This window comes from Aegilops tauschii, chromosome 1 (assembly GCF_002575655.3).
Source record: "Aegilops tauschii subsp. strangulata cultivar AL8/78 chromosome 1, Aet v6.0, whole genome shotgun sequence".
In the NCBI taxonomy this organism is placed as follows: domain Eukaryota; kingdom Viridiplantae; phylum Streptophyta; class Magnoliopsida; order Poales; family Poaceae; genus Aegilops; species Aegilops tauschii.
Window position 1 is genome coordinate 247,263,225 of NC_053035.3, and position 27,318 is coordinate 247,290,542.

General features: G+C 49.1%; 2 protein-coding genes across 2 annotated transcripts; one reads left to right on the plus strand and one right to left on the minus strand.

The window, feature by feature from the left end:
* The first annotated feature begins 9,525 nt into the window (after window positions 1–9,525).
* LOC109773671 (uncharacterized) lies at window positions 9,526–11,219 on the plus strand. The gene is made up of 2 exons (XM_020332380.3): window positions 9,526–10,438; window positions 10,564–11,219. The coding sequence occupies exons 1-2, from the start codon at window positions 9,651–9,653 to the stop codon at window positions 10,808–10,810; spliced, it is 1,035 nt and encodes a 344-aa protein (XP_020187969.1). The 5' UTR covers window positions 9,526–9,650; the 3' UTR covers window positions 10,811–11,219.
* LOC109773672 (thylakoid lumenal 17.4 kDa protein, chloroplastic) lies at window positions 11,177–15,651 on the minus strand. The gene is made up of 3 exons (XM_045234276.2): window positions 15,255–15,651; window positions 12,018–12,264; window positions 11,177–11,750 (listed from the first exon to the last, which is right to left on the minus strand). Exons 1-3 carry the CDS (start codon window positions 15,468–15,470, stop codon window positions 11,527–11,529), a joined length of 687 nt encoding a protein of 228 aa, XP_045090211.1. The 5' UTR covers window positions 15,471–15,651; the 3' UTR covers window positions 11,177–11,526.
* Window positions 15,652–27,318: the final 11,667 nt, after the last annotated feature.

Sequence of the window (27,318 nt, forward strand, 5' to 3'; positions counted from 1 at the left end):
AGATGATCTAGAGAAATTATTGTGCAAGTGTAAAGAAAAATCTCTGAATGCTAGAATGAAATATGATCCTAAGTTTGCTACTTCACCGATCTTTATTGATGATAAGGATTATGAATTATCTATCGACCCAGAGTTAATTACTTTGGTTGAATCTGATCCTTTCCATGGTTATGAAACTGAAACTGTTGTGGCACATCTTACTAAGTTCAATGACATAGCCACCCTTTTTACTCATGATGAGAAGACTCGCTGTTACTTTATTCTCAAATTATTTCCGTTCTCATTAAAGGGTGATGCTAAAGCTTGGTACAATAATCTTGCTCTTGGTTGTGTGCGTAGTCCCCAGGATATGATTTATTACTTCTCCAAAAAATAGTTCCCTGCTCATAAGAAACAAGCTGTTTTACACGAAATATTTAACTTTGTGCAAACCAAAGAAGAGAGACTCCCACAAGCTTGGGGGAGGCTTTGCCAGTTACTTAATGCTCTGCCTGATCATTCTCTTAAGAAAAATGAAATACTTGATATCTTCTATAATGGACTAACTGATGCTTCTAGGGATTTCCTAGATAGTTGTGTTGGTTGTGTTTTCAGGGAACGAACTGTTGGGCAAGCTGAAGAATTATTGAATAACATATTGAAAAATTATGATTATTGGACTCTCCTGAACCACCGGTTCAACCCACTCCGAAGAAGAGGGGTATATTATATCTCAGTCCTGAAGATATGCAAGAGGCAAAGAAATCTATGAAGGAAAAAGGTATTAAAGCCGAGGATGTCAAAAATTTACCTCCTATTGAAGAAATACATGGGCTTAATACACCACCACTTCCTAAGGTGGTAGAGATAAATTCTTTAATGAAGTTCAATGATAATGACAATCCTCACAATATGCACCCTAACCAATGTCTTTATGAGTTTGAGAACTATATTAGAAAACAAGATCACTTCAGGCTATATACGAACAGGCCGTTAACAGACTTTCCGTGGGCCGGCCCATTACCTTTTGACCAAGTCAAACGGGCCGGCCTTTTCACCAGAATGGGCCTCTGTTGGGCCATGCCACGTGTCGACGTATCATAGGCACCTCCTGTCCAATGAATGGATGACATCTGTCCCAACGGTGAGCCAACACGTGTTTCCTCCGGCCAATGAGAATTTTACACGTGGAAAATCCTCATTGGTCCGGGCTGTTAGCGGGTTATCGGATCCAAAACTGGACCCGATAGCTTAACGGCGTTCCGTTACGGTGGATGCCACGTGTCGGTCACCCTTGACGAAAGCACTTCCATGACGCGCTATTTATCGTCATGGAAGTGGACACTTCCATGATGATAATTTTGGTAATGTCATGGAACACTTCTACGACAGCACAGGTATGACTATCTTGATTCTGTCATAAATTTTTCATGGATGTACATGCATGACAGAAAACGTGACCTACTGTGACAAACACGTATCATCATGGAAGTGTTTTTTTTGTAGTGTAGAGTTGCTGCCTGCTATAGCTACTGCTGCCCGGCACCTGTGGCTCGCCAGCCATGCACTAGTCCCGCCGGCCGCTGCTGCCTGTTGCCGCTGCTCGCCACATCCGCACGCGCCCTCGGTCCACTCCCTCTGCTCGTGCCAACAGCCCCGCCGCCTAGCGCTTCGCTGCCCCAGCCTGCCTCCAGCCGCAGCGCCAGCCCTCGCTTCTCTGGCCGGCCGGCCGTGCCGTGGCCATGGCTCGCTGTGGTTGCGTGCGTAGGCGCGGGCGAGCCCAACATATGGCCGGTCGGCTCGGCCACTGCCACCTGGGCCGGCCCTATTTAGATTGGGAGGTAAATCCCCTATTAGCCCAATAACCCCCCACCCTTTTTAATTAGTCAATGACTACTGGCCCCACCTGCTAATTAGGAATTTTAGTTTAAAATAAAACCTTGTTAAATATTACACCCAATGTCAGGTGGGCCCCCACTGCCCAGATTTGACTAGTCAACAGTCAAGTGTTGACTGTTGACTGCTAAGTGAGCGCCCCTGGCCCCACCTGTCATGCTCACTATGTAAAATGCTGGGTACACTTTGGTGTATCCATAGCATTTTCACCTTTGTTTTCTGTTTAAATTAAATTCTAGAAATGTTTAAATCTTTAGAAAATCATATAAAATAATCTATAACTCGGATGAAAATAATTTATATATATAAGTTGCTCGAAAAAAATCCAGCGAATCCGTTTATGCAATCTGTTCATTTGTCACATGCCTCCAGCTCTGCAAACATGGAACCTTCCCCTCTGATTCATTTTCTGACAGATGTCCGAAACCGGGAAAACGTTCCAGTTATTTTCCCACTTCGTCTGCAATGTGTAGCACTGCGTTAGGTCACCCCCAGCGCAATGTTTTGCTTTGTCATGCTTTGTGATGCATTGTTTGCTCTGTTATTTATTATGTTCCCCCTCCATTACTTCTTTCCGGTAGACCCTGAGACCGCTGCCGATGCCCCTGTGATCGACTACCTCGACGACGACCCTTCTTCCTTTTCAGCAGAGCTTCCAGGCAAGCAAACCCCCCTTGATCATTCCGATATCGCCCATTCTATTCTCTCTCATGCTTGCATTAGATTTTGCCACTATATTTCATTGCTCCTATTCTGATGCATTGCCTGTTTTTGTAACCTGCAATTGTTACCTTACCTGCTTAACCTAAATTGCTTATTATAAGTTGGTTAGTGATCCACCAGAGACCCATCACCTTGTCCCAGTTGCCCCCGCTTGATGACCGATGACACGATCAACGTGATCGATGTCCAGGCGCTGACACCACACATCACCCCCCTTAGTTGTATGACTCTGCAGAGTTCCTATCGAGTGCCAAGGGTGATACCTCGTCAGCACTTCTGATGTCAACCCTGTAGTGTAGCTATTCGGTCGTGGTCATCGAGGGTGATTCCTCCTTCACCACTCCCGATAACAACTCTGTCGTGCAACCCCTCAAGTGCGGACCATCGAGGGTGATTCCGCCAAGTCCACCTTGACGGTTACACCGAGTGGGAATCCATCGAGGGTGATTCCTCAGGTTCCCCCCTTGTTGTTTTGGATACACGGTTACTTTGACTTTACTACAAAACCATGACTGAAGTCGGGTCTAGGAGATGCATAGCAACAAGCAGGGAGAGTGTGTCCACGTACCCTCGTAGACCGCAAGCGGAAGCGTTTAGTAACGCGGTTGATGTAGTCGAACGTCTTCGCGATCCAACCGATCCAAGCACCGAACGTACGGCACCTCCGCGTTCAGCACACGTTCAGCTCGTTGACGTCCCTCGAGCTCTTGATCCAGTTGAGGCCGAGGGAGAGTTTCGTCAGCACGACGGCGTGGCGACAGTGATGATGAAGTTACCGGCGCATGGCTTCGCCTAAGCACTACGACGATATGACCGAGGTGTTAACTATGGAGGGGGCGCCGCACACGGCTAGGAACAATTGATATGTATTCTAGGGGTGCCCTCCCACATATATAAAGGAGGGAGAGGGAGGCATCCTAGGGCGCGCCCAAGTAGGAGGAATCCTACTTGGGCCCCTAGTCCAATTCGCCCCCCTACCATATTTGGACAAGGGGGAAAGGAAGGAGGGGGGGGAGAAGGAAGTAGGAGTCCTACTTCATACTTTCCTTTTCCTCCTCTCCTTTCCCTTTCCCCCCACTTGGCTGGCCCTATAGGGGGCGCACCAGCCCCTTGTGGCTGGTGTGTTCCCTTACTTGGCCCATTAAGCCCATATCTTTGCCCGGGGTTGCTCGGAACCCCTTCCGGTGACCCAGTATCACCCGGAACACTTCCGGTGTCCAAATATCATCGTCCTATATATGAATCTTTACCTCTCGACCATTTCGAGACTCCTCGTCATGTATGTGATCTCATCCGGGACTCCGAACAAACTTCGGTCATCAAATCACATAACTCATAATACAAATCGTCATCGAACGTTAAGCGTGCGGACCCTACGGGTTCGAGAACTATGTAGACATGACTAGGACACATCTCTGGTCAATAACCAATAGCGGAACCTGGATGCTCATATTGGCTCCTACATATTCTACGAAGATCTTTATAGGTCAAACCGCATAACAACATACGTTGTTCCCTTTGTCATCGGTATGTTACTTGCCCGAGATTCGATCGTCGGTATCATCATACCTAGTTCAATCTCGTTACCGGCAAGTCTCTTTACTCGTTCCGTAATGCATCATCCCGTGACTAACTCATTAGTCACATTGCTTGCAAGGCTTATAGTGATGTGCATTACCGAGAGGGCCCAGAGATACCTCTCCGATACGCGGAGTGACAAATCCTAATCTCGATCTATGCCAACCCAACAAACACCTTCGGAGACATCTGTAGAGCATATTTATAATCACCCAGTTACGTTTTGACGTTTGATAGCACACAAGGTGTTCCTCCGGCATTCGGGAGTTGCATAATCTCATAGTCAGAGGAACATGTATAAGTCATGATGAAAGCAATAACAATAAAACTAAACGATCATTATGCTAAGCTAACGGATGGGTCTTTTCCATCACATCATTCTCTAATGATGTGATCCCGTTCATCAAATGACAACACATGTCTATGGTCAGGAAACATAACCATCTTTGATTAACGAGCTAGTCAAGTAGAGGCATACTAGGGACACTCTGTTTTGTCTATGTATTCACACATGTACTAAGTTTCCGGTTAATATAATTCTAGCATGAATAATAAACATTTATCATGATATAAGGAAATATAAATAACAACTTTATTATTGCCTCTAGGGCATATTTCCTTCAGGGTCGGCCCCGAGGGGTACCCGTGAGAGGAAAGTGAAGTCGGGTTGACCGTGAGTGTACCCGCGAGTTGATGTGTAGTCGGGTTGATCTGGAGGATACCCACGAGTTTTCCATGCGGCGCAGCCGGACATTCTTAGCCCTATCCGCAAGTCCGTGAGATGGGGTGACGGGACCACATATCATGGATCATTGATCATTACCGCATGCTACCAAGGCACTAACGGTTTGGATATATGATCCGAGTAGGCCTCTGGCCTTTTTCGCACTAACCACCACGCGGGAATAAGTATGGGCACTCTGCGTCATATGTATCAGCCGAAGCTTTCCAGACGTCAGCACTGAGTGCCGCGCGCCGGGATGGACCGCGTAAGCACCTGCCTTTGTAATGGAGGTTGCCAGGTCTACTCACCGGCCGCGTACGCAACATGCAGGAGTGCAACGGCGATGGGCCCAAGACCCCTACGCGCTTAGGATGTAGACCGGCGTGCTGGCCTCTCTGTTGAGCCTAGGTAGGACTGCGGTGTGTTGGTCGCCCGAGGCCGGTCATGACCTGATGGTGTGTCCAGTCGGAGTTGATCGAGTGTGTTGGGTAAGTTTGTGCACCCCTGCAGGGAGGATTGATCTATTCGAATAGCTGTGTCCACGGTAACGGACGCTCGAAGTTGTATCCCGATCGATACAACTAGAACTGGATGTTGAGGCATAAGAGATGGATATGATGGCTTTGGGATTACAACACACTTACTACTATTATACTATGTTACTCTTATCTCTTCTGATGCTGCAAGATGCTTGAAGATGTTAGTCTTCGATAGGCTAGACTTTCCTTTCTCTCCTGGCATTCTGTAGTTCAGTCCATAGATATAGCCCACCCCTTTGATACCGATGCATACTTATAATAGTTCTGATATAAGTCTTGCGAGTACTTTGGATGAGTACTCACGTTGCTTTGCTACCCCTTTTTCCGCATACCCAATTGCTGCGATCAGATGACGGATCCCAGGAGCCAGATGCCACCACCGATGACTACTACTACCCCGAGGGTGCTTACTACTACGTGGAGACCGCCGACGACCAGGAGTAGTTAGGAGGCTCCCGGGCAGGAGGCCTTACCTTTTCGATCGTTGATACTTTTGTGCTAGCGTTCTTAAGGCAAACTTGTTTAACTTATGTCTGTACTCAGATATTGTTGCTTCCGCTGACTCGTTTGTATTCGAGCTTATGTATTCGAGCCCTCGAGGCCCCTAGCTTGTAATATAAAGCTTGTATTGTTTTAATTTGTGTATAGAGTTGTGTTGTGATATCTTACCGTGAGTCCCTGATCTTGATCGTACACATTTGCGTGTATGATTAGTGTACGATTGAATCGGGGGCGTCACATGTTGGTATCAGATCCGACTGCTTGTAGGAATCCCCCTTTCCAACTCCTTGGCCGAAGTTGAGTCTAGTCATTGAAAAACTTTTACTAACATGGCTGTGTGGCTTACGGGACCACATCGCAATTGGATGGTATTAGGATCTTTTATTTCTCGTCTTTACTCTGGGAGTCTGATCTCTGCTCTATTCGGGTTAAATGATTTTGCTAACTCTGACTCTAGGATCGCGTAACCACTTCCTCCGGAGAGCCCCTTCATTCCAGATGATCGCCTGCTTCACCAGAAGACTTCGACGATACTCTCCGATGTTCTCCCGAGAACATGTGCTCATCGTTTTTGCAATTCCCTTCCACTGTCAACCCCTATGAATGACTACATACAACTGTCGTTCTTACATCATATTCCAGTTGCTCTTGTTATTACAAGATGTCTCGTAATACACTCCGATGTTTCAAGAATCCGTTGTGCCTGAATGCCGCTAGCAGTATACCAAGATGTGCAATGATCTAGCGTAACATGTATAAAAAATGATGAACGGTGGCCGAGCCACAAATACTATGTCAACTATGATCATGCAAAGCAATATGACAATGAGGGTGTGTGTCATAATAACAGAACAGTGGAAGTTGCATGGCAATATATCTTAGAATGGCTATGGAAATGCAATAATAGGTAGGTATGGTGGCTGTTTTGAGGAAGATATAAGGAGTCTTATGTGTGATAGAGCGTATCATATATATCACGGGGGTTGGATGCACCGGCAACATTTGCACCACATCTCGAGGTGAGAAAGGGTAATGCACGGTACCGAAGAGGCTAGCAAATTGCAGAAAGGTGAAAGTGGGTATAATCCATGGACTCACATTAGTCATAAAGAACTCACATACTTATTGTGAATGTCTATTAGCCCTCGTAGCAAAGTACTACTACGCATGCCCCTAGGGGGGAGGTTGGTAGGAGTTAACCATCACGCGCCCCCGACCTTCACGCAAAGGAAGACAGTCAATATTAAACCATGCTCTAACTTCTTAGCATAACGAGAGACTATACATGCATGCTTCAGGAATCACAAACCTTAACACCGATATTCTTACTAAACCACAATCATTCACTAGTACCTTCCACATAATACCATCTTTATATCGCGAAACTATTGCAAGAAATCAAATTTATCATATTTCAGTGATCTACATAAAAGTTATTATTATATCCCTCTTGAATACCTAACATAGGACCAATTTCATAACCCGTGCATATTGCCATTACTATTATCAAACTCTCAAAATGATATAAGTGAAGCATGCAAATACAACTATTTCTTTAAAATATAACCACTGGCGTGCTCTAAAAGATATAAGTGAAGGACTAGAGCAACTGCCTAGCTCAAAAGTTATAAGTGAAGCACAAAGAGTATTCTAACAAACCATTGTTTGTTTATATTTTACATGAGACAAGCCAAGATATGATCCGAGATCGTTATATTAACAAGTCGAGCCGTGCTAGCTCGTCATTTAGACGAGCTCTAGCGAGTCGAGCTGAGTTGGTTCGACTCAGCTCAAATTCCGCCCCTACCACAGTGTCCGCTCATCTCATAATGGAGGAAAATCAACGCCATTGACCTAGACATTTTCCTTTAGGAAAGATCGACTGATGCTAAATTGAAAAAATTAGCTAAGCAAGGGCGACCTTATTGCTTCTGATAGAAGTTCCTTTCTGAAATGAACTACCTAAAATCTACCTTCGCTCCTACATGAAGGCGCCATGTACGCAACAGTATGGTATGTTATATATTGCTATCTTTCCACTCCGCATATGTACCCAAAACCCTTCTCTAGCAAGTACCAACACCGACATCCTACATTCCCCTTCTATCCTCCTCTCTCCTGTGAGTTAATGATAATGAGAGGCGGCAATCTTTTTTTATATGTGGAAACTACAACTGTTTGTTTACATTTTACATGAGTCAAGTCAAGCTTTGATCCAAAGTTGTTAGATTAACAAGTCGAGCCGAGGTAGCTTGTTATTTAAACGAGCTCTAGCGAGTTGAGATGAGTTGGCTGGACTCGGCTCAAATTCCACCCCTAGCCACAGTGGCTGCCAGCCTCGTGATGGAGGAAAATCAACGCCATTGGATCTTTATCCTAATCTAGACCTTTTCCTTATGAAAAGATCGACTGATACTAAACTGGGAAAATAGTTGAGCGGTGGCGACCTTATAGCTTCTGACATAAGTTCCTTTCTCAAATGAACTACCTGAAATCTACCTTCGCCCCTAAGACTAATACATGGAGGTACCATGTACGTAACAGTTTGGTATGCTATCTTTCCACGCCGCATATGTACCCAAAACCCTCCGCCACACCACGTTATAAGGCCCTCCACTATGTAGGCTAAAAGCGATGCCAAATTCACTTTTGATTCATTTGGCACCGATGCCCTCCATTGTCCAGCTAGTGCCATAATTTTTTTTCAAGGAACCGGAGCATCTACTTGCTCCGATGCCACAACCAACAAAGCAATAAACTAAGCCTGTCACTCATGGAAAGAACCGGCTGTGAGCCAGGAACAAGTCGCTGGTAGTGGGGCAACCGTCGCTGATATATATACTAGTTTATATGTATGAGTCTGACCTCCAGCCGATGCCTAATTCTTTCACAGTGTGCGGGCGGTGCTAAATATATTTCATCTGGCATCGTCGTGTGCGTGGCATACTTTTCAGAGTTGTGGCACCGAACACACAGAGGAAGGCCTAAGTTAAAACGCTTTCGCGTTTTCTTCACTGTCAAGTTCAAGAGAAAAAAAAAGTTCAAGAAAAGTTGACAGATATTTTCTTCTTCTCAACTGCTGCACATGTGACAAGTACTAGCTTTTTTTTTAGAAGATTGTGACAAGTAGCTAGCACCCAAGATACGGCAGCCACGCAAAGCCGCACATGCGCAACAGAACAACAAACGCTCCCTCGGCCCTTGTCACCTTCGCAGAATGGTGTGCGGACGTGCGGTCTCCTGCCACTCCAGCAGCTAGCTCACTCCACTCGCACCGCACGCATCGGCAAAGCGAGCCTCCCAGGTTGGACGCCAGCGCGCGCGCCCGTGGCGCGTAGCTGGTGATCGATCACGCCGTGGCGCGGGCAAAGCGCCGAGAGCGCCGCGCGGCCGATGGAGCCCTTTCCTCTCCCCGGACGAAATTAACCAGAGCTGAACTGGCGCAAGGCACGCATGGAGAACCGGACACCTCCCCCCAGCAGGCCGAGGCGTGCGGGCCACGCGGGGGCACCGGCTTTGGGTTTCCCAGCGTGGCACACGGGGCCAACGGCCAGGGAGGGGCCTTTATATGCCCCGCCATTGCCGCGCTCCCCAACCTCGCAGATCGATCTCCATTCCGCACCGCCTTGGGTGGGAGGTTCTTGGATCCGGACTAACAAACGCCGGCCGTGTTTGGGAGGGCCTCGTTCCTAGCCTATCTCGTCGAGAGGATGGCGGCGGCGAGCATGGTTGGCATGCCCAAGAGCCCCCGGTCGGTGGCCTTCGGGACGGCTGCCTCGCCCTTCGGGGACAGGAGGAAGGCCCGGTTCTGCGTCGCGGCGTGCGGCAGGGACGACCAGCAGCCGCCCCCGTCGATGGCCGCGGTGCCAGCGTCGCTGCGGGCGATCCAGGCCAAGAGGAAGATGGCGGCGCAGGCGCGTGGGGTGCCGCGGGCGACGAGCGCGGCAGGGTGCGCGGTGGCCGCGCTCGCCGCCGCGGTGGAGGCCGTGCAGGGCGCGGCGGTCGGGGGAGCCTCTGGCGCGGCGCGCGGCGCCGGGGATGCCGTGGCGTGGGTCTTCCAGAAGGTGCACTTCGAGTCGCCCGACCTCGCCGTGGGACTGCTCGGTATCGTCGCGTCCTGCCTCGGCACGGCTGTGGAGATGGAGATGGAGCGGATGAGGGCCAAGGAGATCGAGGAGTCGGACAGCAAGGCCAAACCCGCCGCCGCCGTCGATGACGACGACGACAACAGCGAAGACGCGGAGGAGGCAGACGATCTGACGATGCTGGTGGGGATGGAAATGGAGAAGGAGCTCTGGGCCAGGATCGGCATCCATCATGACGACGACGAAGACATGCCGCTGGGCGTCAACGACGACGAGCAGGAGGCCATCGACACCGCCCGCGCCGGCATACGGAAGGCCACGTACGAGCGGATCATCGCCACCTCCGAGGCCAACTCGCTCATCCTCTCCAACTACGCTCAGCTCCTCTACGAGTTCGACAAGGATCTCGACAGGTAATACGCCGCCATGGTCTTGAACATTGATTCTCATGCATTCCGCTAAGATGCAGCTGTTTAATTTGTACGTACGTGTCATGGTCCTTACCCGCCGTCTCGATCGACCTCGGTGATCACTGCAGGGCGGAGGACTACTTCAAGCGTGCGGTGGCCATCGAGCCGCCCGACGGCGAGGCGATGCGGAGGTACGCGGTCTTCCTCTGGCAAGCCCGCGGCGACCTGGCCGGCGCGGAGGACATGTTCACCAGCGCCATCGACGAGGAGCCGGACAGCAGCCACCACCGGAGCAGCTACGCGTGGTTCCTCTGGATGACCGGCGGTGTGGAGACCTGCGTCATTGACTCCGGCAACAACGACGACACCGAATGAAGCCGATCGCCGGAACAAGGGCCACCCGCGCAATCTCGAGCTAAAGACAATTAAAGACCGACCTCGCCGGCAGGTGCCTGGCCGGCGAGGCTGCCGGCCATTTTAGATGGTGCATCTAGGTATATATTGCGCACTGTCGGTGAGTAGCATCGGCCCTTGTAGGGGCCATGTTATACTAGGGTGCGCGTGCGAGCATGGCATGCAGGAGCCAAACCCAAGGGAAGGCGAATAATGTTGATGTTGTCAAGCAAGCGCACATATAAAGTACAGTAGGGCCTCATCAAATCATGTGTGGATTTGGAATAAAGCACGCATGCATCGTCAGTGATGGCATGCTGTTGCTGAATTGTGAACAATATCTATATGTAAACAAAAATATGAAGTGCATAAGGTTCTTCCTTTGCTGTAAGTTGTGTTTGCACAGATCAAGTGCAGCTATGGTATGATATTTACGGTATACAAAGGCTTGTACTCCCTCCGTTCCGAATTACTTGTCGCAAGTATGGATGTATCTAGATGTATTTTAGTTCTAGATACATTCATTTCTGTGACGAGTAATTTGGAACGGAGGGAGTACATACATATTTTCAGAGGGAGGGGGGGGGGGGGGGGGGGGGGGGGGTTGTCATCCTGCTGGTGCTCTATAACAGACCTGACTTACTAATCTTTACCGGACGATGGACGTCGGTGCTGCCATAAGTGCAGCTGTGATTGAATCACCTGCATCCCAACTCCAATCTTGTGTCTTCGTTGATGCTGGTGTTTCTGCAAAGCTTCTGAAGGTCAATGTAGCCAATGAGTGTGTCCTCAAAATCGACGTCCTTCATATTAGCTTCATCAAAGGTTGATCCCGACAAGACGGTGTTCTTGAAGATTGCACCTTCGAGGTCGGCTTTTCCAAAATTGGCACGGTCTATCACTGCGTTTGTGAAGTTTGTGCCTAAAAGCATTTCAAAGACAAACGTTTATCTTTATGTTCATATTGTAGCATGATGACACAAAGGTAGATCTGAAAATGGTCTATTTGGGAGCAACTGCAACAACTCAGTGTGGTGAATAACACAAGCATTTTACACCCTGTCTATGCAATGTAGCCATGGTCAATGCAAAGGTACATCTGAAAGGGTCAAGTATTTGGAAGCAATGCAACAATGAATAATGCAGTGTGGTAAAAAACAATTAAGGTGTGTACTTCTGTTTCTGTTACCTTTGAAACTTGCACCAACAGCATAGGCCTTGGACATGACAACTTCTGTCAAGTCAGCACCATCAAACTTTGCGCCTGACATCAAAGCCGCAGAGAGAGTCTTGCCTTTAAGATTATTTTTATCATTTGTGAAATCACAGAACCGGAGATCAAGCACCTTGTCATACACCCCATTTGCCTGACCAATTGTGTTCCCAACAAATGCAGCCTCGCATCTGTTCGGATCTGTTGATAGTGGAGGCAACCTCTAACAACCAAAGCAAACAGGGAACAATGCAATCTCAGAGAACTTTTCCTACTCGACAAACTATCTCAGAATATATATAGAAAAAAGGAGAACGTCGGATTGCAGTGGCATGTCCACCCGGATCGTACAGGGTTTTGTTCGCATCAAAGTGTCTTTGATTCTACCATAGGAAAAAAAAAATTATTTACATGAGTTTGGAGTGGATGTAAAAATTTCCTTTGAAATGTAGTGTACTGGATTCCTTGGGACAAATTCCTATGGGATCCAGTCCAACGAATTAAAAAACTAACAAGAAATAATTCTTAAGGATTCTAATCCTCCACTATTCCTATGAAAATCCTTTGAATCAAAGAGGACCTAAAACCATGGAGAAAGGAAGTTAAGCTCTAATGCAAGAAGGCAGTTTTCAAGAACAGTACTATAGTGCCAAACTGACGACTACATATTCAGGTTAAACTTGTAGGATTGTAAAATGAAGTGCACTTCTCTAATAGATATGACAGTGATTTTTAGATGAAATGTGGCTTCACAACATAAAAGGCATCAGCATATATGACGTATTCCTACAGTGAAAATTGCCAGGCCATAATCAGTTAATCTGATTAAAGTATGCAACAAGACGATGATTTCTAAAACAGATGGTATTTTCCGCTTCTCTAGAGTTGTATCAGTAACTGAGTTTTGATGCAAATGCAACCCCAAATTAACATATAATCCCTCTGTCCCGAAATATAAGACATTAAGGCTTGCCTTAAGTCAAAGTTTTATAAGTTTGACCAAGTGTAGTTGTACTAAAGCTGCACCAAGTAATATGGATCAGAGGGAGTACAAAATTATCAATACCTACAATAGCAAATCAACATCAATAGTTTCACCATGAAATATATTTTCATAACGTATTTATTCGTCAAACTCAGAAAACCTTTACTTATGACAACTTATACGCCTTATTTTTGGAGTACAAGATAGTGTAACAAATACAACAGAGCTCTTGATAAGTAACAAAATTGCAGTAGTGCACATTACATTTACATACTGTGGTAAGTGTAGTACTCTGTTATGACCTCCTGGACGCTTCGGGGGCCCTCGCGTCGTCCTCCCGAGGGTGACTCAGGGGCGACTAGGGTTTCCCCGGCGGCGCCACCCCCTCCACCCTCACCCTCCCTTGCCGCCACCCGAGGTGGTCGCTAGGCAAGCAGGTGCGGAAGCCGATGAAGGTGGCGGTGAGGTTCTCGTTGCTTCATTCCTTTGCAAAGTCATCTCCCCCTTAGCTCACTCCCCCCGCCGGCTTTGCCTATTAGCGGCCATCGGTCGCCGGATACGGAAAAGGAGGAGTGTTGGTTGTGTAGGCTTGAGAGGAGGGGGAAACCCTTGGTTGGCTGCTGCGGTGATGGCGGCAGCGATGCACAAGTGAGCCGCCTTCCTCCCTGGAGGCTCTGGCGAGGTCTCTTTTCTTCGCCCCCATCCCAATTCCTGGGCAAAAGCCCAAAAACCCGCCTCGGGTTGGGCGGCGGCGCCTTGTGAGTCATGACCTCCATGGAGGCACCGTCTGGGGAAGTTTTGGTTCTTTGGGTGAGTGGTGATGCAGTTGGTTGGCTCGGTGGTTGTCGAGTCCGAGCGGCAGCAAATTAATGGAGGTTCATAGGTCCAGCAAGTCCACCACTTATCTTTGGAGTGGTGTTCTTCAGTGGCCAGGAGCGTGGCTGTGTCCCGCCAGTGCGACGCCTTCGAGCTTGGGTGGAGGGGGATAGGGTTTCCCTTCCCGGTGGCAGCAACGTGGCTGGCGCTGTGGATGCCTGAGCTTTGTTCTGCGGTCTGTGCGTCTGTGCCTCAATACTCAGATATTCCTAGCTGCGCCTATGTGATTCTGCAGCTTCATTCTTTGACGATTCTTCCCAGTGGCTTTCCCTATGTTTTCGGTCGACCAGGGGCGGCGGCGATGCGGCTGGTGTGTGTATCTGTGTGCGCACGCGTGCATGCGCTTCCCACAGAAGATGGCTGTGCACAATGGCTGCTCTAGATTCAAGGCCAGCATCTGTTCTAGCTCTTGGTTGAGCGCCTCTACGGTCCGACAGTGCGGCGCCTTCGATCCTAGGCGAGGGGATGGGGTTCCTCTTCGGCGATAGAGAAGGCAGTTGTTGGATTGGGTGTTTTCAGTCCCATGAATCTGGCTTGTAGACAATTCTTTCAGACTGCAAGCTGATCCTTGAAGCTTCTTCTGCTTTTATCTGTTCTTTGGTGCCAAAGTGCAGCGGGCTTTGACATTACTCGCAGTGCTCTCTCTGTTTTTTCTTCGTTTGTTTGTAGTGTGTGTTGTGCTCTAAGCTGATCAGTCAGCTCCCTTGTACTCCCTCCGTCCGGAAATACTTTTCGTAGAAATGGGTAAAAATGGATGTATTTAGAACTAAAATGCGTCTAGATACATTCATTTCTCCGACAAGTATTTCCGGACGGAGGGAGTATCTTTCAGCCGATGTTGCTTGGTGTTGTGTAATCCCTGGCTGGTTGATGGCTTCGTTAATCAAAAGTCGGGATCGTCTTAAGCCTCCCTTCTAAAAAGTACTCAAAATTATTTAAGCCTTCACCTTCAGGTTAATTAAACCACTATTATTTTCTCCAAAACCAATACCATTTTCTCTTCAGACTATCACTATTCTTTCGCTAACCTCCAACAGTTGTTCAAGAGTACCATTTGTATGGATAATTAAACCCAGTATTTAGAAAGCAATTTTCCTAATAAAAGTGAAACCTAATAAATTTCCCACTATGGAATTTGAGCATAAGCCAAGGTGGTATCATTTTAGAGAGATCAAAATTCCATCTGAAATGGCGACTTCCCCTAATCTGCCACCAAATCCTAGGAAAACGCGACGCGAGTCTATTTGCGCCAGCGACTAGCGGTCGTCGGGTTCTACAAATTTCCTCTCAATAAATAAGGAGATGATTCGAATCGCACAATGCCCGTGGTGGAGACGGAGGAAACCACCAACCTGGCCGGCGGCGATGACCGGGCTGGGGGCTGACGCGACGGCCCAGGCTGCGAGCAAGCCGCACGCGAACCCTCCCACGGCCTTGGCGCGGCCGCCGCTCCCGGCTCCCCCCGCGTCGGCCAAGCACGTCACGCGGCACCCCCTCGGCTGAAGCTGCAGACGTAGAGCAGAGCCGCCGCGCGCGGTGGCCGGCGAGGCGAGGCAAGACGAGACCATGTCAATGCAATGCGGGGAGAGCGGGTGCGTGGCTGAGAGGAGAAGAGAGAGGGGGTGGTGGGTCTGTACGTACGTGTGCGGCGCGCGCGGCGTGGTGACGGGGAAGGGGGGAGATAGAAGGGATCATAGACTTTCTTATCCTCCCAAGGCTTATCCCGGTTTCGTCTCTCGTCCGCTTGACGACCACGGGCCCACGTGACCGGCGAGACTGGTAAAAATGGCCAACAGTAGTTTAAGAAACTGATCGAACAGGCGGCTGCCACAGATCTACCGACTGATTTCGGTCGTCACCCGTCCGATTCGTTCTTCCAACGGCCGACCCAAATGGACGCGTTTGGGTCGGCCGCCTGCCCGGCGTTAGTTCCCTTTTAGATTTGGGCTGGCAGTGCGCCCAATTCGTCGATCCATTTCATGGCCGCGCGCATATAGATCATGCCAGCGGCCATATCGTCGCCCTGGTTTTAGCGCTCCAGCGCGTGGGGGGAAATCGGCGCGTTGGTTTTAGCGCTCCAGCGCGCTGGTTTTGGCGCGCCGTGGCCGGCGCTCGTTATTAAGAAGGCGCTCCCTCCATACTCTGTCCGCCGCCCACTCGTCTCGCCCCCTCTCACTAGCCTCGCTGCCTCTGCGCCACCATGTCGATGCGCTGCCTGGGCGCTTCGGACTTCGTGGAGTCCGCGAGCGCCGCTCCGGCGCCTTCTCCTCCGAGATCTGGTTTGGCGAGAAACGCCTCATTCTCGGCACCTTCGACACCGCTGAGGAGGCGGCCCGCACGTACGACGCGGCGGCGTGGCGCCTCCTGCAGCCTCGTCGGGAGATGAATTTTCCCGACGTGTCGACGAGCCAGCGGGCGCATGATCTCACGCCTCTCCCGCGGCTTTTCACCGACGAGGATCGTCGTGACCACCGGAGGCGGCAGCGTCGCCTCGCCATTGACGAGATGGACGTGGAAGCCATGGCGGTGTGGTGTGAACGTCCCGCAGGACATCGTCGGCGAGCGCCAATTCTACAAGCAAAGGAGGACGGAGAGGGAGGAGAGAAGGACGGAGCGAGCCGCCTATGGGAGGACAAGCGTGCGCAGAAGCAGGCCACTCAATTGAACATGAAGCTAGGAGAAGCGTCGTCCTGGGACTCCGAGGACGAGCGGTATGCTGACGCCTACATTCAGACATCGGAGGAGGACATTCCCGAGTCGGAGTCGGAAAACGACGAGTAGTTGATCTTTTCTTTGATCTGTCTATGCTAAAACTATCTATGTATCCTTTTTCTATCCGAAAAAATTGCCGGCGGCGTCGGCAACGAAGCAGGCGGGCGAGGGTGTGCCACCGACCAGCGGTCCCGGGGAGGAGAGAGGGCGAGCGCGCTCGCGTCCGTCTTGTGTCCGCGGCGACGCAGATCCGGCTCAAAAATGGGTCGGGAATGGGTCGGCAGGCGGACGAAAGCGGACGCGCGTCCGTTTGGGTCGGCGCGTTGGGCCGACTTTTCTGTCTGCGCCGACCCAAACGGACGGCGGCGGACGAAATGGGCGAAGAAAATATGCCCTAGAGGCAATAATAAAGTTGTTATTTATATTTCCTTATATCATGATAAATGTTTATTATTCATGCTAGAATTGTATTAACCGGAAACTTAGTACATGTGTGAATACATAGACAAAACAGAGTGTTCCTAGTATGCCTCTACTTGACTAGCTCGTTAATCAAAGATGGTTATGTTTACTGACCATAGACATGTGTTGTCATTTGATGAACGGGATCGCATTATTAGAGAATGATGTGATGGACAAGACCCATCAGTTAGCTTAGCATAATGATCGTTTAGTTTTACTGCTATTGCTTTCATCATGACTTATACATGTTCCTCTGACTATGAGGTTATGCAACTCCTGAATACCGAAGGAACACCTTGTGTGCTATCAAACGTCACAACGTAACTGGGTGATTATAAAGATGCTCTACAGATGTCTCCGAAGGTGCTTGTTGGGTTGGCATAGATCGAGATTAGGATTTGTCACTCCGTGTATCGGAGAGGTATCTCTGGGCCCTCTCGGTAATGCACATCACTATAAGCCTTGCAAGCAATGTGACTAATGAGTCAGTTGCGGGATGATGCATTATGGAACGAGTTAAGAGACTTGCCGGTAACGAGATTGAACTAGGTATGATGATACCGACGATCGAATCTCGGGCAAGTAACATACCGATGACAAAGGGAATAACGTATGTTGTTATGCGGTTTGACCGATAAAGATCTTCGTAGAATTTGTAGGAGCCAATATGAGCATCCAGGTTCCGCTATTGGTTATTGATTGGAGATGAGTCTCGGTCATGTCTACATAGTTCTCGAACCCATAGGGTCCGCACGCTTAACGTTCACTGACGATTTTGTATTATATGAGTTATGTGATTTGGTGACTGAATGTTGTTCGGAGTCCCGGATGAGATCACGGACATGACAAGGAGTCTCAAAATGGTCGAGAGGTAAAGATTCATATATAGGACGATAGTATTCAGACACCGGAAGTGTTCCGGGGGTACCGGGTACGTATCGGGTCACCGGAAGGGGTTTCGGGCACCGCCGGCAAAGATATGGGCCTTATTGGGCCTAGGGCGGGACAGACCAGCCCCTTGTGGGCTGGTGCGCCCCCATATGGGCTGATCTAAGTGGAGAAAGGAAAAGGGGAGGAGGAAAGGAAATAGAGGGAATAGGATTCCCCCTTCCTTTCCCCTCTCCCCTCTTTCCTACCCCCCTCCGAATAGGAATAGGAAAGGGGGGAGGCCGACTTGGGAGACGCCCAAGTAGGATTCCTCCTACTTGGGGCTCCCCCTTGGCTGCCTCTCCTCCCCTCCAACCTATATATATATGAAGGGAGGGCACCGCTAGAACACACAACAAACATTGTTAGCCCTATGCGGCGCCCCCCTCCACAGTTTACACCTCCGGTCATATTCACGTAGTGCTTAGGCGAAGCCCTGCGCGGATCACTTCACCATCACCGTCACCACGCCTTCGTGTTGACGGAACTCTCCCTCGACACTTGGCTGGATAAAGAGTTCGAGGGACGTCATCGAGCTGAACGTGTGCAGAACTCGGAGGTGCCGCACGTTCGGTACTTGGATCGGTTGGATCGCGAAGACGTTCGACTACATCAACCGCGTTACTAAACACTTCCACTTTTGGTCTACGAGGGTACGTGGACACACTCTCCCCGCTCGTTTCTATGCTTCTCCTAGATAAATCTTGTGTGATCGTAGGAATTTTTTTGAAATACTATGTTCCCCAACAGTGGCATCCGAGCCAGGTCTATGCATAGATGTTATATGATCGAGTAGAACACAAAGAGTTATGGGCAATAATAGTCATACTGCTTACCAGCATGTCATACTTTGATTCGACGATATTGTTGGATGAAGCGGCCCAGACCGACATTACATGACCGCGTTCATGAGACTGGTTCTACCGCCGTGCTTCGCACAGAGGTGGCTAGTGGGTGTCTGATTCTCCAACTTTAGTTGAATCGAGTGTGACTATGCCCGGTCCTTGTTGAAGGTTAAAACAGCACATTTGACAAAAAAATCGTTGTGGTTTTGATGCGTAGGTAAGAACAGTTCTTGCTAAGCCCGTAGCAGCCACGTAAAACTTGCAACAACAAAGTAGAGGACGTCTAACTTGTTTTTGCAGGGTTGTTGTGATGTGATATGGTCAAGACGTGATGATATATAAATTGTTGTATGAGATGATCATGTTTTGTAACAGTTATCGGCAACTGGCAGGAGCTATATGATTGTCGCTTTATTGTATGAAATGCAATCACCATGTAATTGCTTTACTTTATCACTAAGCGGTAGCGCTAGTCGTAGAAGAAATAGTTGGCGAGACGAAAACGATGCTTCAATGGAGATCAAGGTGTCAAGCCGGTAACAATGGTGATGATGATGGTGCTTTGGAGATGGAGATCAAAGGCACAAGATGATGATGGCCATATCATATCACTTATATTGATTGCATGTGATGTTTATCCTTTATGCATCTTAATTTGCTTGGTACGGCGGTAGCATTATTCAAGGTATAAGTGTTTGTGACACACAAGTTTTTATTTGGATTTTTCAAAAGATTTTTTTTATTTGACTTGAGGGGAGTGATTTAAATTTTTCCTTTAAGAGAACTCTCCCTCTCAAATATTTTTTTTATGGCAAAAGTTTTATTTGGATTCACCCAAGATCTATCTTTGGTCTTGGAGGTTCTTGCTTTTCATTTGGACTCAAGACCAAATGTTTTTCTTTTGGGGAAAACAACTTTTAAAAATCTTTTTGGAAAATGCACTATGGCTTTTGGAAAACTCCTTTGCCACTTTCAACAATTCCTTCTTGCCATGGCCTTAGTGCAAATCCTCTCTCCTAACCCTTCCCTCACCTTTGGATCATGATCTGCATCAAATCCAGCAAGTTGGACCTCCCCATGTGATCATTTCCATTTGAATCTTATTCAAACAAATTTCTGTCTTCTATCCTACTACTTGGAGATTTACAAAGGAACTACATTTTCTGTTTTGATTTTTGCCCCCAAACCAACTCTCCTCCCTAGTCCTTTGAACCCTCAACCAAGATCCATGAAGATCCACTGGTCTTCAGTTCAAAATTTTCAAACTACACTTGCTGCAAGTTTGGACCAGATTTGTCAAATTTGGTGAAATTCATTCAAAACCTTCTCCAAAAATTCCAAGTAAAATCAGGCAGCCTCTGGGTGCATTGAGTGGTCATCTCACCAAGTTACAGCTCCAGAAAAATTCATCTCATTGCAAAATCTCTCTGTCGAACACCTGCAGTGCATGGTCATGTCAAGTTCAGAAAGTTCAGAGATTCAGTCAGTGGCCTGCTGTCGTTTTCTTCAGAGAAGGACGTCAATCTCGCCAGTGCCTCTGCGTCGCCTTGCTCCTCGTCCCCTCCCCCTTGTTCCTGCACCGCACGAATGCCTGGCGCCTTGCGGGCGTCGGCGACGAGCAGCAGAAGGTGCGCCGCCCCGTGACCGACGCCGGCGGCGGCTTTGCGGACGCCAGCGGGAGACACGGCGCCGACGACGCCACCCAGCGCCGCCCAAACCACCGGAGCTCGCCGCGTGGCCTTCCACTCCCCCGAACGCGCTGACCACCCTCGTCGTGAACCGCAGGGCGCGGAGCGCGCTCTCTGCCGCCGTCGAGCCCGTGCGGTCACCACACCGTGGACCGACGCCATTACGCCAAGATCATCTCCGTTTAGCTGTAAAACAACTCCAGTAACCTCCACTGATGCTGCCTGGCCACTCAAACCCCCTGCCAATCCACTGCTCCGCCGTAATCGCTCACCGGAGATTCTCCGTTCACGGCCACCCCGTCGATCCGCCTATAAATAGAGGCCCCGAGCTTCAACTCGAGCACCCACCAGCCCTGCACTCCCCCTAGAGCACGCCTAGCCACTGGAAGAGCCCCGAGGAGGTCTCCTTCCTCGACTCCGGCCGCCGCGACCCGCCACGGGATCCAGCCCGATTCGCCCCCGTGTGTGCTCCTCCGCCTCCATTCTCTTACCAGTAGCTTCACCATGCATCCCCCTTTCTGACCCGCACTTCAATTTGAAGCTTGCAGCCCTCCACCGGAGTTCCCCATCCTCACCCGAACCGCCGTCCGCCGGAGAAAGTGTCGCCGTCGACGTGGTGCTCCCCGTTGGACGAGTCCACCACCCACCGACGCAGAAGAAGACGCTGAAGCTCTTGGTACCCTCCGTTTCTCCTAACTCGCCGTGGTTCGACGCCGGCGTCCACCGCAGTCTTCGGGCGCCGGCGAGCTTTTCAAACCTGACATGTGGACCCCGCGTGTCAGCCTCTGTTTTATTCCACCTCGAACCGTTTTCTGTTGACGCCTTCGGGCAAATACGTTTTCTCCTTTGCGCTTACGCATTCCCAATCGAACCGTTTTCTGTTTTCTCAGTTAAAACCCTGGAACTTTTCTGTTTCATTACAGATAAGTCCCTGGACAGAAACCTTTATAACTTTTTAATAAAAAGGAATTTTTGAGTGATTCTTTTTCTGTCAATCTTCAAATTTTGTCTAGTTTTTTATGGGATTTATTTGAAAAATATTTGGAAAAGTTTCTGTGCACCCATTGGTTTTCACGTTAGTACCCGTTTCGTGATTGCCGTAGGTTCCGGAAGAGGTGACGGAGCCGCGAACTTCGCCGAGCTAGACTCCGGCTTCTCCGAACCAGGCAAGCATGTTTTGAACATTTGATATGACAGGTGTTTTGCATGTTTGCGTGAAAGTTTGTGCGTGGCATATGAGTGTCGGTAAAGACCTCGTTGCTTGTAAGGCAATGACCCGGTTGTTCCAAAGTTGCGATGACCTCTGATGAGAGGTGGCCTAATCATGTGGTGACATGAAGGGCAGCAAGGTGGTACTGTTGTAGCATACCAGCCTTGCGTCATCCGACTTTCTTCGACGTTAACGTGGTCGGAGCCACGTTATCGTTCTTTTCCCGCATGTTCCAAAGTTGCGATGATCTCTGATGAGAGATGGCCTAATCATGTGGTGACATGAAGGGCAGCAAGGAGGTACTGTTGTAGCATACCAGCCTTGCGTCATCCGACTTTCTCCGACGTTAACGTGGTTAGAGCCACATTATCGTTCTTTCCCCCTTCCGTGCTACCACATGTCTCATTGCCAGGATGCGGTTTAGTAAGTTGGTAACCTCTTACCGTGTACACACCAAACAGAGAGGCCGGGATGATGGTACCTTGGCCCAGGATTAAAGCCAATCATCCGGTCAGGGGGCATGGGTGTTTCCGGTTGGGACCGAGAGGGGGGGCACCCCATTAGAGCGCGCGTATAGAAATTTGATCCCATGCTACGCGAGGTTGTAGCCTCCCCGTCTCAAGGTTTTTCTTGAACGTTGCCGAGGGTGATCCCTGGCTTCGGATGGTTGAATTGGGTGTGTACTGGTTAGACGTGTTTCTTCCAAAACACCGTAGACGGAACTAGTCCCCGTGACTAATGAAATCCGTTGGTTGTGGTTAAGTACCAACTCTGCAGAGTCAATTCTTTCCAAATCATCGTATCCATGACCAAGTAATGAAAACATTATATCCATATCTATCCGCGTGAAAAAACTTGTCCCCGGTGAACAATCTCAGGTGGTAAATCCAGATTTATTGTTATTCCTGTGGATGGACTAACTTTATTTTTGTCTCATGCTTGTGATAATTTATGTTTCCGAACTGTTGTATTATTGAGTTGTGATATAAGCCCTTTATGTGACGTCGCGCAGACGTCCGACTGTGGCGTGTTCTTGTTCCTTACTTTAAATATGAGCCCTTTTTGTGATGTCGCTCAGACGTCCGACTGTGGCATGCACTGTATTTATTTTCTGTTATAAGCCCTTTATGTGGTGTCGCCCCGACGCCCGACTGTGGCATTATTATTCCGCATTTTCCGCTCGAGGAGTCTTTCAGACACTCGTTTGGCACCAATATCACTACTTTGCATCTTCCGCTCGAGGAGTCTTTCAGACACTTGTTTGGCACCAGTATCACTATTTTGCATTTTCCGCTCGAGGAGTCTTTCAGACACTCGTTTGGCACCAGTATTACTATTCTGCAGTTTCCGCTCGAGGCGTCATTCAGACCCTCGCTTGGCACCCAGTATTTATTACCTCTATGTCTGATCGCACCGGTTAACTTGTTCATGTGCTTCATGTTTACATTTGTTATATCTTATGTCCGAACTGTCTTGCGAGTACTTTCATAGTACTCACCTGGCTTGTTGATTTGGCCAGATGTTGACGAAGGCGATCTCTTGGATGAAGAGTTTGATAGCGCGTCTGATGCCTAGAGGAGTCCCAGTCAGTCCTGCGCGATCCCGGATATTGGTCACTTGTATTGTATACGCTTCCGCCACCCGCAATAAGTCTCCTCGAGCCTCACTCCGACACTCGAGGAGCTGTAGTCTTCTGGAATCATATCACTCGCTTCGCGGTGATATTTCCACCACCATTATTATCGTGAGTTAGTAGTTGCCACCCTATCCGCCGTATTGTTTTAGCGGCGTGCATGTAATAAATTGTTGGGTAGTCTCTGCTCAACCCTGTATTATATTTAGTACTCCTGGTATTTTTCTTCTGTGACCAAGATATTGTCTACCAGTGAGAAGGAATTCTTCCTCGCTGGTCCGTAAAAGGGATTGGTCTCTCAATAATTATTTTATTGAAAAACCGGTCGTGACAAGCTTGGTATCAGAGCCAGGCTGACTGTAGGAAGCCACTAGGTGCGAGCGCTAATCGGTTATTAGCGTTTTTGTGCTTTATCAGCATTTTTGCAATTGTAGCTATTTTCTGTTGGTCATCATAAATTTATGACATGACTACTCAGAATTTTTGCCTACTTTTGTAGATGGCTGGCAGCAGCTGTGAGAATCGAGTGTTCACCAACGTGCCCGAGGGGTTTGTCAAGCTCCTCGTCTCCATCACCAAGCTCGCGATCGGGCCAGCAGCTCGCCCGGAGTTCACACTCTATCAGCACAAGCTCAGTGACGACGTGTCTATGCACCAAGCTGTGGTGCAGTTCAGGGTAGGACGTTCTGCTGCACGCCACTTCCGTTTTGTGGGAAGGGCCATGCCTACGGAGAGGCATGCCATGCAGATGGCTGCCCGTGAGGCGATAGCTCGCCTTCGGGACATCCTTCCTACGATGAAGACTCGTCGCTACCGCTACCTCCCATGCCATGTGCCTTACACTAGCCACTATGCGTTCACCTGCCATCGGGGAGAACGAGATGAAGCCATCGAGATGCTTGTGGAGTATCTCAAGGCTCTGGAGGAGTCTTTCGACAACCTCGTAGATGATCTTGTGGCTGCCCGCATGGACTTAGTCCGGGGCGGTCCTGCCAGCAGGAAGGAGCTTCTCCACACGGCGCCGCCTCTGACATTCGTCTCGTCTTCAGCCTCGTATGCACCGGCCGTTTTGGCCACTGCTCGCCGTTTGCCTACCACTGAGGAGTTCGACCGAGTCATCGCCCCTACTCCAGTCAGAGCCGCACCGCCAGCCGCACACGCTCTACCACCAGTCGCCCCCGCACCATCACCGCAGCGCAGCGTCGCGCGCCAGGAGCCAGCTAGAGAGGAGGAGGAAGTTGATTCTCCGGGACCGCTGAGCCTTGCCATCGGCAAGGGGAAGGAGATCTTCACCATCTCCGACTGAGAGCACCGAGTAGCCGCGCGTTATGCCTGCTTGTATGATGTGTCGTTTTATTTGTACGCTAGTTTGTATTGGTGTGTTTGCTGCCTTCCGGAGTAGTACGCTAGTTTTTTTTAATAACATGTCAGGATGTGTACACACATCCTGAGTAATGTATCATGTGTTTGCTTTTCGCATGTAAGATTTATGTTAAGCACTTCTTCTCCGTGAAAAAATCATTTGTGTTTCTTTGAAAACCTTGAAGCCTCTTTAATTGTTGCCTTTGCAAGATTTTTCTTGTGCTACATAGTTTTTCTCATGGGTTTTGCAAATAATACCCCAGACTGGAAAAATGTCTCGCCCATGGACTCGCTCTATGACCAATCAGCCAGAAGAGGTTTACGGGACACAGACCAGCAACAATTTCACTCAGGGTCAGTCCAGCCAACCAGACAGCGAAGCAGCACTGTCTCAAGTATGCTGTCTCTTCGAGCAAAGCCAGCAACAGCACCAAGAGATGATGAATCATGTCATCAATATGGGAAACCACCGTGAACCCTATCAACCACATTCCAAGTTATCTGAGTTACAGAAGACTCGCCCCTCAACTTTTGCTCACACCGATAGACCGCTGGAAGCCGATGATTGGCTTCGTGAGATTGAAAGGAAACTGATTATTGCTCAGTGCTCAGATCATGAGAAGGTGCTTTATGCACCACACTACCTTACTGGAGCAGCCGCAGCATGGTGGGAAAACTTCCTACACATGCATCCCAGGGAACACAACATCACCTGGGAAGAATTCAAGGAAGGCTTCCGTGGGGCACACATCCCCAGGAGCATCCTAAAGATCAAGAAGAGAGAGTTTGATGACCTGAAGCAAAGAGGCATGTCCGTCACAGAATACAACGGTCAGTTTACCCAACTGTCTCGTTATGCCTACGACGAGCACATGACAGAAAGCAAGAAGATGGAAAAATTCCTGGACGGCCTGGCACCAGCGTTAAGATGCCAACTGATCGTGCACACCTTTCCGGATTTTAAGACGCTGGTGGACAAGGCCATCACCCTGGAGAATGAGCGCCGTAGTCTGGAAGATATCCGCAAGCGAAAGAGGGACAAGACGACTCTTGCTCGCAGCAACCGAGGCAAGACTGAGGTCCCGAGGACAGACACAAGGAGATCCACGACTATCGAGCCAAGGCCCGTCGGACAATTTCATGCCAGGGATAAGGAGTACACATACCGTCCAGGGGTCACCTGCTATGCTTGTGGTCAACAAGGACATTATGCTAAACAGTGCCCGAAGCCAAGAGACTCGGCACCCAAGCCGAACAATGGTGGAAACAATCCAGCCCCCAAGCGCAACAACTTCAACCCCAGCAACAGCCACAGGAAGGGTCACCTGAACCATGTGACCAGGGAAGAAGCGCAGAATGCCCCAGACATCGTGCTCGGTACGTTCCCTGTCAACACAGTACCTGCCACGGTTTTGTTTGATTCTGGAGCTTCCCATTCGTTCGTTTCGAAGAGTTTTGTTTCGCAACATGGTTTTCCGATACTTCCCTTGGAAAAATCTATGATCATCAAGTCCCCCGGAAATAAGCAAATGTAGTGGCCGATGCCCTTAGTCGAAACCCCAGCCCGGACAGTGACGGTCAGCAAAATTTGAGGCCTGAGTTTCAGCTAGAGTTCACTAGGCTCAACATGATGTTAGTCTCTGAGGGCACCGTATCGAACCTGGAGATACAACCCACCCTGGTGGAACAAATTAAGAAGGCTCAACAGGGACATCCCAGCATCGAAGGCATAAAGAAGAAAATGGATCTCAGTAAGACTTCAGAGTTCGTCACAAACAGTGAAGGAACATTATGGTACCGAGACAGACTTTGCGTACCTAACATTGAGGAACTCAAGCAACAGATCTTGACGGAAAGCCACACCGCCCCATACTCGATCCATCCTGGAGGAACCAAAATGTACAAGGACATCCAGGAAAGATTTTGGTGGCACGGTATGAAAAGAGATATAGCCACATTCATTGCTTGTTGCGATTCATGTCAGCGCATCAAGGCCGAGCACCAAAAGCCAGCAGGGCTACTCCAGCCTAACAGGATACCGGAGTGGAAATGGGATGAAATAGGAATGGACTTCATTGTCGGATTACCCCGATCACAACGCGGAAATGACGCCATATGGGTCATCACAGACCGACTAACCAAGGTTGCTCATTTCATTCCCGTGAAGACTACCTACTCCACACAAAGACTGGCAAAACTTTATCTCTCCCGTATAGTTTGCTTGCACGGAGTCCCGAAGACTATAATATCAGACCGAGGCACCCAATTCGTCTCCAAATTTTGGGATCACCTACAACAAGCTCTGGGCACGCAACTAGCTTTCAGTACAGCATACCACCCTCAGACTGATGGACAAACAGAACGTGTAAACCAAATCCTAGAGGATATGCTAAGAGCCTGTGTGCTCACCTATGGATCCAGTTGGGAAGAGAGTTTGCCGTATGCCGAATTTGCTTACAACAACAGTTACCAAGCCAGCTTGCAAATGGCACCCTTTGAAGCGTTGTACGGACGAAGGTGTCGTACCCCTCTGAATTGGTCAGAAACAGGTGACAGCCGTATCTTTGGCCCAGACAT